This window comes from Schistocerca cancellata, chromosome 3 (assembly GCF_023864275.1).
Source record: "Schistocerca cancellata isolate TAMUIC-IGC-003103 chromosome 3, iqSchCanc2.1, whole genome shotgun sequence".
Lineage (NCBI taxonomy): Eukaryota > Metazoa > Arthropoda > Insecta > Orthoptera > Acrididae > Schistocerca > Schistocerca cancellata.
Window position 1 is genome coordinate 53,413,678 of NC_064628.1, and position 13,812 is coordinate 53,427,489.

The 13,812-nt window shown below is 36.5% G+C and overlaps 1 protein-coding gene across 1 annotated transcript in view; it reads left to right on the forward strand.

Moving 5' to 3' along the window:
* Positions 1 to 322: 322 nt before the first annotated feature.
* Positions 323 to 13,812, forward strand: part of LOC126176950 (ubiquitin domain-containing protein UBFD1-like) — a 52,639-nt gene continuing 39,149 nt past the window's right edge. The window contains exons 1-2 of the mRNA XM_049924158.1: positions 323 to 637; positions 1,024 to 1,236. Coding sequence (XP_049780115.1) covers positions 625 to 637; positions 1,024 to 1,236 — 226 coding nt within the window. The 5' untranslated portion in view covers positions 323 to 624. The remainder of the gene's footprint in view (positions 638 to 1,023; positions 1,237 to 13,812) is intronic.

Sequence of the window (13,812 nt, forward strand, 5' to 3'; positions counted from 1 at the left end):
AACTGGATCAGGAGCGCGCATTGGCTTGAGGTACGTGTTAAACTTTATACCTCAAAATCCAGGCTCTGTGATGACGATTTCGCTGAAGTTCAATGAACATCTCGCTTTTAGGATGTTGTGCATCGAGGGGCTGAAGCGTTCAAGGCTTTAATGAGAATTATACTTGCAGCGAAAATAATTCCCAGCTGGTCTTATCTTTTTAATAAGGGACTCATACTCCTCACGGTATGATTATTTACGGTATGGACTTCCATTGTCGTTTGAATTTTGCCGCCTAGTCAGACAAAGATGGAAATTTAATGGTCATTCATTTTTCTTACAGTCCAGCCAACGTGTCAATTGTCAGAATTTGACTATTAGTGCCGTAAAAGTGCATGTGTGTGTTGTGCATTAATGAAGTTGTAAATTCTAACTAATTTCTGCAGTAGCGAAAACATCTTCTGAGACTGTTAACTAGTAAGCGTCCAGGCACAATAGTTCAAATTTATGTTTAGTTTCCGGCACTAATCATCTGTTTCGGCATCTAGAAGAACTGCATCTCGGAAGAATAAACAACGAAGATACTGCATTTCGAAATTCAAGTTAATGATTGGTTGAGCTTCGTCAAACTATAAGTTAACCAATATGGAGTGTGTTGGTATGAATATATTTATTTGCATAGTGATCTATTGTAGCGTTTTCTCATACGATTGCTCGTCTGTTCGGCAGCGTAGTTTTAAAATGTAAACAAATTAGACCAATAGTTAATTCTTTTTATCTGCTGTTTCAATCCTTTGTCAGTCATGCAGCTTTTCAAATAGTGCATGTCATTTTAGAGTAATATCAGGACAAAAGCAAGACGATTTTTACTGTAAAATTAAAATTAATTTTAAGTTGTAACCGATTATAATTTCGTATTTACACGTTACGGACGCTACGGCTGAAATAATACGCCGTAGTTGATGGGCTGTTTTTTCCCAGTGTTTGTACGTTATAACGCATAGTAGGACTGAAGGGTTACTTTCATTTTATTTGCATTTTTAGGGGCAGAAAAGGGTGATTGTAGTAGTGAAAACTGTAGGCCTAATGCAGAATGTTTGCAAGAGACAGAAAAGGAAAGTGGTACTGTTCCTGATGGTGATGTGAATGTTGAAAAAGTGGACTTCAAAGTAATATACAACAAGACGAAATACGATATTAGTTTTGGTTTAGATAGCACTGTCGGGCAGCTGAAGGAACACCTGCAGGATGTCATAGGTAGGTTCTGTGTGTTTTATTACGCTTAAATCTTAGTACTATGTTTTGGCATGATACATGTAGGCTAGGTTATTTTTCCCTGTTTAGTGTTTAGCACTATTTTCTCTCATATTCATAATATTTATAAGATCAATTGGTTTAGTTCATTGTGTTGCTGACGAATGTTTAGAAACTTGCTCATTTGTGCCACCTGTAGTTTCTAACCCTTGATTTATCAATTTTGCAGAGTCATTGATCATACAACTAGTAGTTTTATAAGAATGTGATCCTTGCTTCACCACTCAAATATTTTGTCAATTGTAGCAGGAAAACTGACGGTAAAAATGAGGTTGGGTATAGGTATAGATCTACTGTGGTACAATCTTGTGTAATTCGCGAAAAAATGACACATATTACATTAGTATAAAATTAGTATCTGTTTAAACCAACAAACTTGTGGGAACAAAATGTCAGCATCTGTATTTTTCTGACATTTAGTCTATTTGTGTATGCTTTCCACAGTGATATTTTGAACATTATTGTTGAAACAAGAACCATTTGTTTCATTTATATTGATTGCTCTTTCGAACAGAACACTTTTGTTATCCACTTATTGATATTTAGGCTAGAGTATGGCATGCTGTGTTTTTACTGAAATATTTGTAGATCAGCCATGATTTGATATTTTGTGTTAAAGGCCTATGCAGTTAGCGCACACACCCTACTATTTTGAAAACTACAACACGTTTATAAAACTGATGGGGAAAATAAATGTTTGTCAGCAGTCATGCTGTGGTTTCGGTTATTAGAGAAGTAATAAGTAACTGAACAAGTTTTGCAAATATTTTTTGTTATAATCAAATAAATAGACATCATTGCTTGGTCATTTCAAGAAAGCCTTGTAGTGCACTACAAGCACAATTAATAATTAGTGTTAGGCCTTCCTCACATTTGACTGACTGTAAGCAGAGAGATACGTTAGACTGCTTTACCAGTTTTCTGTAATGAAATGATTTTGATCAGCTGATAAATTGCCGCACTTAATATTTAGTAATTTCTATTTTTCTTATGTTGAAATTGTGTTTTCTTCTATTGATAAAATGGAAATAATTCTGTGTTGAAATGAGCATCTGATAAATTCTGATACATCGCGGCCGAAGTAATCATGTAATTTCAACACAGTTAATGGTGCAGAAAAGGTAATAACTGGGTTATGAATTTTCGAAGCCAGTGAATGTAAATGCCAAATACGTGTTGTGGTAATAATGAACTGAAGTGCTCTGGTATGTTTACATTCTCTGTGCACTTTTCATCATTAAAACAAAAACTGCAGAGTACTTTTCGAAAACATATGTTAGATAATGGACGAGTCTCAATGTACTTCGGTGCTTATTATGTGCATATATCGTACATAAACTACGACAAATACAAGGGCAGTACACTACCTAACTGTTTCCTAGTTCGGGCTTATAAGTTAATTGGAATGTTGTGGAGTTCAGTGTGTATTTAAATAGGGTACAACTTGTTGTGGACTGTTTCAGTTAACTTCTACGCTTTTTATGGGTAAGTCAAAAATTACAACTACCATCTTAAAACTGACAACAGTATTGAGCATATATATCGATCAGTTGGATGGAATTCAACTTGTCATTCTGTGTGTATTTTCCACAGTAAAAACAAAGATTTAAAGATCAGCAAATACCAGACTTTAACATTTCTATGGAAGCAGTTGTCGAAATTTTTGACGTAAACGCCATACGAAGTGACAAGCCAAAAAATGTAATACCATATGATAAATAATACAACAAATATTATATGAAAGTGATAAGGTTTAAAAATTACCATTTGTGGTGTCTTTGTTTATACTCTGTGGGGCCACTGGGGTGATTTTTAAATAATTCTTGAAAGGTTGCGATGATATTCAAATATTTTTTGACTTAGTCCCAATTTTTTATTCACAGCTTCAAATGGATAACAGAAAGCAGGGAAGCTTTTTGAGGGTCCCTTGTGTTCTGAATCACACCGAAATTCCATGTATTTGTCTGCCTGCTCAACTGAGTGGTAATGTGCTTCCCTAACATGCAGCGGGCCCAGGTTCGATTCCCAGCCAAATTGGATATTTTCCCCAATCGTGGACTGGGTGTTGTGTTGTCCTCATCACTGCACACATGTATTTATTGGTTGAAAGTATAACTTTGGGTTGGGCACCAACAACTTTTCTGTGTTTCCATGGCTGAGAGACTTTTCCTCTAATGAGTTTTTGATAATTGTTTCATCCTCTTGTAACAGTGTTTCTTAAGTTTTATCTTTGTTGTTCGAAGATCTAAAATCTTGATCATTGGTAAGAAGCAGATCGGCTCTTACAAGAAAATAATGTGTTATCTTGTTGAAATGCCAAAAGTCTGAGAGAGGGAAAATTGAATCATTGTGGTTACATTTGTGTCCAGAGCAGCCATCAGAAAAAATATGTACTTAATGAACATGCTACGAACTTCTGTTTCCTTTCTTTGCTTCAGTTTCACCAAACAGAAAGAACATATTTTTTATTTGTTGAATTTTTAAAATTATTGTTTTCCATTGTTTATATAAGTAGGTGACGTCTAGAGGGAGTATTTTTGGTCATGATAGATTCTACATGAAGTCAAAATTGTGCAGTGTCACCATGTTGTAAGCACAATTTAGTTCTGGGCTTCAGTTTCAGACGACAGTTCATATCAGTTCAAGGAGGAAAAAGGGAAAAAAATATTTCTTTAAAGTGTCAGGTGTTACTGCATTTAAGATGTATTAAATGAAGTACTAAACATATATTTTTACGTTCGACCCAGAAATATTCCTGTCCTGGGAGACAGGCTGCAAACAGTGGCACCTAATCAAATTCAAAAAGATTTTTTCCCGGTAAACTGCTTTTATTTTCCTTTTTCTCTTAATCAGTATTGTGCAATATTACTTTCCATATAGCAGTGAACTTCAGTTTTTCAATGAAACGGATTTTATAAAAATGGAAAATAATTCCACTCATTAAACCAGTTCCATTAACATATCTTCACATATTGAGTGTATGAATAAAAATAGAGTTTTATTTGACATAGCATTTTAATCCTTGTTACATACTGATAGACATGGTTGTTGAACATACAAAAACTTCAAAAACAGGTGTGCAAATTGTAACACATGCTGGTTCCAGACAATAGCACTTTTATGATTCCCACTTAGGACTGAAATTATCAGTTAAGTGAATTCAATGTAGCTTTGTCAGTTTCTTCCTTTGATAGTGTGTGATGCATAATCAGTCTTCAAAAATGTCTTACCAATCTGGCTATTTCCTCGGTTTCTCACATTAATTACATCCTTTACTTTTATCTGTTATCCTTTGCAGTTTAAAGTCTACTGCTCACTTTCGTGTTTTTTGCTCACCTTTCTTTCTTTTGTCAAAATTTTCGATAGTAGAGCAGTTTGTTTGGGAAGGATTGCATCTTATTCATGATGTGGTCACCTACACATTCTCAATACACGGAAAACTCCTCTGGCCTAGAAGCCAACACAGTAGCCAATGGACTCTGATCAATGGACAGCACAGTGACTGGGTGATGCCCATGAGGAGAGCCCTCAATCAAAGTAGATGACATTGTGGTTCACACCTCACAAATTAAAAAATTAAACTTACACCAGATAATAGCTGTCTAGAACTGGCTGTTGCAGTGGCTGGAAGAAGAAAATTTATTGCAGCAACCTGCAATCTCTCAGCCTTCAGTTCTATGGCCATGTCTTATATATACAGATTGCAGCTACACAGGGTGTTACTGTGGTTTGCACACTGTGGTAAAATTCAGGTGGAATGGGAATCAAATCCCTATTCATTTTCCCTGTTGTAAATTTTCAGTATTTTGACTAAATCACTGACACACATGTCAGAATGGTTCCTTAGACAAAACTGCTAATTTTTTCTCCCTGGGCCAATTGTAAAGACTCCATAGGGCCAGTCCATGCCAAGTGATCTAATTTTGGAAAAAGTTACTGCATGACCATCACAGATGTTGCTGAAGTTTTGTGTGAACATTCACACATAGTCCCAATGAACATAGGTAAGATTTTACATTTGCCAATATAATAGTTACAGAGAGATAATCATTTGTTTGTCCCTGTAGTACAGTATTTAACAGTGTATCCCCTGAGTTTTTTTAACTTTGAGACATAAAGTCTCTGGTAGTATTTTCGTGAAAGAAACAAAACTTGGCAAACTTTTACAGCCTTTTGCACTCTTGGAAAATAATAAAAACAAATTTCTTGAGCAATTTTCATATAACTTACCAGGACAAGATCTTAGAATATAAAATTTCATTCTCCTACTGCATTCTCATAGTTTACAAATCGAGGAGGGCAAAATTGGCTTTTTTTTTTAAACACCAAAATGGTTATTGTTAAATAGTTTAAAAAATAATAATAAGATGGAGATGCACTGAAAATGTGTCCATATTTTGCTGAAACTCAAATTAAATCTGACATCTTTGAGTATGTTCTAAAATTGTTTAGTAATCTCCGGGGAAGGCAATATAAAAAAAATGTTGATGACTCGGAAGTGAGATAAAGCATGACTAACTAGAAAAGCTTCAAAGAAAGATGTCTTTTGTCATGACTCATCATGACATATTTCAGTCTGTTATTCTGCTATGATTACTGCAGCTTCAAGCTGATTATAAACTTCAAAATTTAACTGTGCATTACCAAGGTACTGGAGATCATACCAGTAAAATTCTTGAGTAACAGTTGCAACATACATATTCCAAAGTGCTGAAAAGTTTTACATCATCGTTACAGTGTGTAAATTTATATGAAGTTTTCACAATGAAATGCGGTTCCAAGTTTGAGTCTTGGTCTGGCGCACAGTTTTAATCTGCCAGGAAGTTTCTTATTTGAAGTCCATATCAAAGTGAGAAAAGCAGTATTCCCACTGCCATGGTGGCCATGCCCAACAGCTGTCAGTGGGTTTCTGTATCAAAGGTTCCCAAGCCCGACAAGGGTTTTGTTACACAGGATCACAAGCATGATGGTATATTTAAATGTTAAGAGGCCAAAGTTAGAAAAGGTCTATTTTTGGATCCTAAGCTTAAGCCACTTTAATTTTTTTACAGGTTTCACTAACATGCCGTTGAATTTCGACGAAAAACATATTGCCAGCCAGATGATGTCACTGATGATGTTGGAATAAGTGTGATAATGTGGTGATGTGATGTGATGTGCTGTGCTGTTCCAGAACCCAGCACTTTTCACTCCTTGGTGGCCAATGAAATGAATTTGCTGGGCCATGTGGGTGCATAAAGCTTTTTAAAGCATACTTCTACTAGTGGAAGCTCCACAGATATTTGCAATCCACCACTCTTCTTGTTAAATGCATGCAGCATACCAATGGTAGGCCATGAAAAGCATAAACTCCATTTTGTTAAATTTTACAGATGAAGCAAAAATTGTTCCTTAAAAAATAGTTTAAAGTGACCCAGAAAGTTGCTGCATGTGTAATGGTACAGTAGAAGCCTAGCTATTGACAGATTAGACTAATCCACCCACTTTCAAATCTCTTTGTAGTTATGGTGTTACTGGGCACTGGACTTGCAAGTTTTCACAGACGGATGAGTTAGGCAACGAAAACCTACCATTAATATTGCTGTGGCTAGAGGTCTGAGGTCACCTTCATCACTGTCACTAATTTTGGCCAGAAAAGATAATGAATTATTTGGAAACTTGCTGACCTGATTTGTTTTATCAGTTGGCAAAATGGCATTAAATTTGCTTTCATCAGCACAGCAGAAATGGAATGAAATCAAGGAGTGACAAATCCTGGGTTCCAGAATAGCATATTACTAAAATTATTCCAGCATCATCTGTGACATCATGTGGCTTGCAGTGCGGTTTTCATCTTAACATCCAACAGCAAATTAATGAAACCTGTAAAAAAAAAGGGGGGGGGGGGGGGAGAATAGTGGTGTGAAGTAAACATAAATGTAGGATTGTAAAAGAGACGTCTTCTAGCTTTAGACTCTTAACATTTAAATATATCATCAAGATCAGGATCCTGTATAAAGAAGCCCTTATTGGGCTTGGAACCCGTTTGGTAAATTAACCCACTGGCAGCTGCTGTTGCACAGCTGTTGAGTGTGGCCTCTATTAAAGTGAGAAAGCTGGTTTTCTCACTTTAAAAGAAACCTGCAGTGATTAAGCATCCATAGACCACTGTAACTCATTTATACAATATTTTATCAGTACAGTAATGTTCCACAAGAACTACAACTACGCAAACACAAATATGCTATATTTTAAACCAGAATCAAACTAGCAAATCAGTAGCATTGTACAATAAAAAAGATGTATCCAGAATTCTTTACAGCATAAATTTTATCAAAAAAAAAAAAAAAGAAAAAAATCTGGCAGACTGCTGTGAATTTTATCAAAATCATACAATGTGACAGTAGTGTAAAACTTGAAGGCAGTTTATAGGGTGTATGTTGCAGCTGTTATGCAATAATTTTTCTGGTATTATCTGCAGTGCTTTGGTAATGTACAGAAGTTTTGAAATTATAACCAGTTTGTTTCTGTAGTTGTCGTAGCAGAAAAACAGGCTGAAGTATGTTGTGAGGAGTTGTGACGAAAGGCACACTTTCCTCCTCCCCCTCCTGAGTTGTTCCGACTCAATCTCACTTCGTAACCAACATCTTTTGATATTACCTTTCCTAGAGGGTACTAAACAATTATAGAACATAACAAAAGACATCAGATTTGAGTATCTGTGGAATATGGGCACACTTCTAATTCACATCCACCTTGTTATTGCTTTTTAGGGCCTTATATGCTTGCGTTGCAAAACCAAATCTAATTTTTTTGTGGTTTAGAAATCGGCTTTCTAATGAAATTGGTTTAAAAGAGTTTTCGGAATACTCTTTTTGTAAAAGTGGGGCATTTTTGCAAAAAATAAGAAATGTAAAGTTTTCCCTTAATTTGTAAACTGCTGGAAAGCAGTGGGAGAATGAAATTTTATTTTCTAAGACCTTGTATTGGTAAGCTGTTACACACAAAGTTTCAGATTTATGTCACAATTGCTTCCAGAGATACTTTGTATTTTTTTTTCCAAGCGTCTGTTTTTTTTGGCTGACTTTGCTTCAAATCATCTATATGAAAATTGCTCAAGAAATCTGTTATTATTTTGCTCAATAGTGCAAAAAGTTTTACAAGATGGCTAAGTTTTGTTTCTTTCAAGAAAATATTGCCAGAGATATTGTGTCACAAAGTTGCCAAAAAAACTCAGGAGTACTTTTTGGGATGAAACAAATGAGTATGTTGCTGCAAGTATTACATTGGCAAAAGTAAAACTGTACCTATGTTCATTGGGAACATGTCCAAATGTTCACACAACATTTCAGCAAAATCTGTGATTGTCCTGTGGGGAGCTCTATACCACTTGGCATGGTATGACTGGTAAAGGTTGAATGAATCACATTTTCCAACAGTGAAAAATATCATAAAATCATTAATGTAACATGATCGCCACATGGTAAGTTTCATGCGTCCATGTTTAATTCCAACAAATTTACTTTTGTGGAGAGGAACATCAACAGTATTTAAGAGGGTGTGATAGGTACCCTTTAGAGGCTCATTGCTGGAGTATAGATCAAAATTTCTGTCATAGTTACTGCAAATAGCAATTGGTATACAGATTTCAGTGGTACCACATTGAAAATTAGCTCAGGTAATTGTGACAGCAGTTTGATCAAAAGTAGTGCCTATAATTGCACTTTCCTGTTCAGTGTTTCTCAATTCAAATTCTTCCAAACTTGTGATCTGTCTCCAGGTCACAGTATGATCATTTACAGTATGGTGTGACACTTGATTTATAACTATGAAATAATGTTAAAAATGTCAGACAACAGTTTATGAAGTTGTGGTAATTTGACTGGAAACTCATGTTAGGTAATACCTGCTAGTGCAGTAATTGTAGTGTATTGAAGTGCTTTGTTGCAGATTGTCAGGTGCTACCTGTCTACTTTTAGACTTCAGGAAGCTCTTCAGTTGCTGTGAGTTTAGGATATATTCTTGCATCTGTGATAGCCAGGTCCACATGGATCCAGCAGTAATAATGATTGCATGTGGCTCAATGTGACTTGGGTGTCCCTAGCATCCCCCAATTATCCGCCCCTTGTGCAGCACCTACTTCCTTTCTTGTTCTGGAATCCCCCATCTCAGACTGTCCTTGTTTCTCATATATGCCTTCCCATGGTGACAGTGTTTGATGTTAACCCAGCTCTGTCTCTAGCTTCTGTTGCTTTACATCTTTATGCATTTCCTCTGCATCAGTTTTTCAGCAGAAGTAATTTCTGGTCCCTTTTTGCCTTTGACCTCCATTTTCAAAATTTTTTCTATAGTGTTTATCGGATGGGGGAAGAATAGCTTAAATAGCACAAACTTTTTACGCCGCTAAAGATTCCCTGCCCACAGTGACTACCTAGGCTCATTTATGCACTTAAATGCCAATGCAGTAGCCAGTCTAATTTGATAGGGATCATTAATGTACCACTTTGACAGGCTTGTGACAACACAGGGATCACACTTCTGATGCCTGAGCTGCTAGCTCCCCATGCATGTGTAGAAATACATACCCAACTTCTTGGGGCATTGGGACTCCTGTCAACAACCTTTAAGCCAGATGACCTTTGCTGTGGCTAGGTGGCATCTGTGTGGAGAGCCCTTTATCAGAATATGTGGAATCAGTGTTGATGTTTCACACATGAAACATTTCAAACTACATCAATGTAATGGCTCTATTGATATGGCTGTCTCAACTAATAGGTATTGCCACTTTATTACAGTTATGTAGGATATAACATACATGGTAAAGCAGAACAAACACAGAACAAGCAGCCAGAGGTGTTCACACACTTCTCAGATTAAACACCTTCTGTGAACAAATTCCGATAAACACTACACTCGAAACAATAGGTCATTCCATTTCAAATCAACCAATAAAAAAATTTTAACATTTATGTTTTACAGTTTTGTAATTTTTTTGTCATACTATTCAACTTATCAAACTAACGTCAAATAAAAAATTAGAGGATCTGACAATGGCTTAAGAAAGCTGAAAGCCGGTTCATAACTAACTAATAAATAGTGTGCACCACCAACATATGGTACAGTATTTTTTTTTATTTACACAAGGTGTTTGATACAACATGGCATTTTCACATTTTGTCATATTTGCATGAATAGGGTTTACAAGGAAATTTACCAGTCATCATCTGTGTGTGTTTTTTCCCCCCCAACTATTTAGAGCCTGGGTTGGCTTGACCCTTAGTAACAGATAAATGCAGGACAGTAGAGTCGCATAAGGGTCAGTGCCACACTTTTTGCAATTACAATAAACGGCGTTGAAGATGTGATGGCACAGAGTCACACCAGAATTATATTTAGTTGATCTTTGTTTATGTTATAGCTCCATATCACTATGTAAAGCAGAATGCCAACTACAGACAGCTATATGGAAAGCAAGAAAATGGGCACAAAACCATGAATACCATTTCTCTCCAACTAAATCAAGAGCTGTGTACATTTGTAGAATATGGCCTCCCCATCCTTGGTGAGAAGTACATGTTGAAACCCAATGGAAATAAAGGACCAATACCATTTTCTAAGACTTCTTTTTGATGATAAGTTTATATGGTTGCCACATACGCAACAACTCAAGACTTCCAGCATGAAGGAACTCGGTACTCTCCATTTCCTCACTAACAGTACCTGGGGTGCGAATCACAGTTTCATTAATATTTTGTAAAGAACTCATTTTATCCTATTTGGACTACGGAAGCAGATGTTGCAACCGGAACTTTCCAAAAAAGTTCAGTTGATAGCCTTCTTGTAGAAGCAAGAATACAGTCACTGAAATACAATATCAACAAAATTTATTTAACCACACAATCGTGATTAATCAAATAACGAACCAGCCTTGGCATTCAATTTTATTCCACAATTCGAAGACGAGTTACTCATGAACCACATTGTAACAGGACATCCGGCAGCATAGGGCTGGGAGACATCAGACACGAACTTCAACGTCCTCCAATTATCAGTATGCAACACTCCACCACAAACACCTCCATGGTATGTTCCCCAACCAGAAGTAAAGATAGACCTAAGTTGTGGCACCAAAGACAATACAAGTTCCAATTTTTATCACTTTGTGCTTTATTCAGTCATCAAGAGTATTCACATGTTAAATCTCCTTTAGGCCGTTTGCCCATTGGTGCAGCGCACCTGCAAGGAAATGTATGAGCATTGGACAGCTGTCACTTCAGAGTCTGACCCATTGTGCTGCATTGTACCTTGGTGTGACTTCCCGCATTGTATGTTCTTTCTTGGTTATTAGTTATGTCAGATTGGGTCCAATAATTTGTGCTAAGCTGGCTGTAACAATGGAGAGTCATCCGTGTCTATATTGTCACAGTTTGCCAGTATATTCAAACAAAATTGCTGTGGAAAAAGCATGAGAAACTGTAGGAAAAGAAACTGATGCGAGTGGTAAGTACATTGGTTGTTATTTCAGTAGTATCAGCATTGAAGTGTTTCAGGTTGGCTTGAGCTGCGTGATGGTTTGTTCTACTTCACCTTGTGCACCAAGCACTTAATAAGTTGCCACTTCAACATAAATAAGTTGCCACTTGAACATTCCTTTTATATACAATGAATGTTGCTTACTGAATATTCGGTTGCTGTTAAGTATTATTAATCAAGGTCCAACTAGCCTGTGTCCTGAATCTGTGTGCCTTTGTCCCCAAATTTGGCTCAGACTTCGCCTCCTTATAGACTGCGGATAAAGCTGCAGAAAATTAACTTCTCATTTTTGTTCACCTCACCACCTAAATAAAAAGTAAGATTCAATTCACCTTCTTGTGTATTATCTTCAAAATTAGAACTCAATACATGATAAATGAGGATAGCTACCAACCCGTATACTGCCTATCTGTGCTATGTACATAACAAATCTGATATTCAGCCAGGTAGTTAACAAGTATAATACCTTTATTATCTTTGAGATTTCGTGTTCTTAGATTTCATAGAGCTCTTTCCTTCTGCACTACCTGCTCTATGGAAATCCTATTTCCACTCAGCATGTACGATTGTCTGACTAATACCCACTTCCATACATTCGCTGGATCATTAGCTCTGGTATCATCACCTACAATTTAAAACACCTCCCAACAATAAGGTGCTCACCACTTATCGATTACTCTCTGACATGTGTATTTAAATATGTTATACCTCGTATTTAGGGAATGGGATGTATCACTACAGTGTACATATGATATCGTGGCGATGTACAGCAATTTAACTGTGTGTAGATAATGTATTGTTCAGTGTTATCTGTTTTTTAATTATTATTGTGAAGTATTTTCATTGGAGCAAAAAAAATCATCATGTGTTTGCATAGCTGATAATTGTTTTTATTTTGACTTAATTATTATTAATATAATACTTCCATAGCCAAGGTAAAGCAACATTTGGTGTCAGGAAATATTACATTAAAAGATTTTGTAATTGTTGGGCATTCGAGGTCATCAATGGGAGTGATGCCAGCTACTTGTACTGGCTGCCCAATTTGATCCTGGTCAAAGCCATATTTGCTTACTGAATATGTTTTCTCTTCTCTGTTTCTGATATTGTGTAGCAGGCGTACGCACGCGCGTGCGCGCGCGCACACACACACACACACACACACACACACACACACACACACACAGCTTTTATGATTCTACTCACTGTTGAGATTCTTTTGCAAGTTATTAAATTTTGCAAAATGCAGGCTTATCATACTCAATGCATGACCCTGACTCAATCTACAGTTGAATATCCATGTGAGGTGATTGTCTTTTTTATGAAATGGTTGCATGAGATATTTTTGCAAAAGAACTACTTCATCAACAACAACAAAATAAAATGAGAACTTTCGTCTTGTAATGTCATGAGGTAAGGTACAGGTTCAAGCAAACCAAGAGTTCATTGTTGTAGCCTGTGGTTCAGGCTTGAAGCTTTTAGAATTCCACCATCACCGTTTCTTCCCAAGATATCCTGTTTCATTTGCAGTGACATTTGCCATCGGAATTGGCTGCAGCCATCAGCATGATTGAATGGTATGACTTACAGCTGAAATCTGTTAGTCCGCTTCTAAGAATTTTCTTAAAAGTGTATGTGGGTTCCATGTATCGTGCCTATGCAGATACGTAGTTCCAAAGAGACTGAAAATGCTGTTTGTTTCCAGAGAGTTTTGTCTGAGCTGGCATGCATTGCTTCTGCAGCATGTTCCAAATAGCTTCGCAGAATTTCTTTGTTGTTCTTCCAATGGTACAATTCCCATGAATGAAATAAAATGATAGTGAGGGGAGACTGCATCCACTTCCCAAGTGCCTAAAACAAAACTATCTGTTAGAAGGGGAGTTGTAAGCGAAATTACACTGATAAATTTTATAATTTTTTCTTGAGCTGTTATCAAACTTAGAAAACTGAAACTTGGCAACTGAAAACACTGTGCTTAAAGGAATACTACTTAATATTTACAGTATT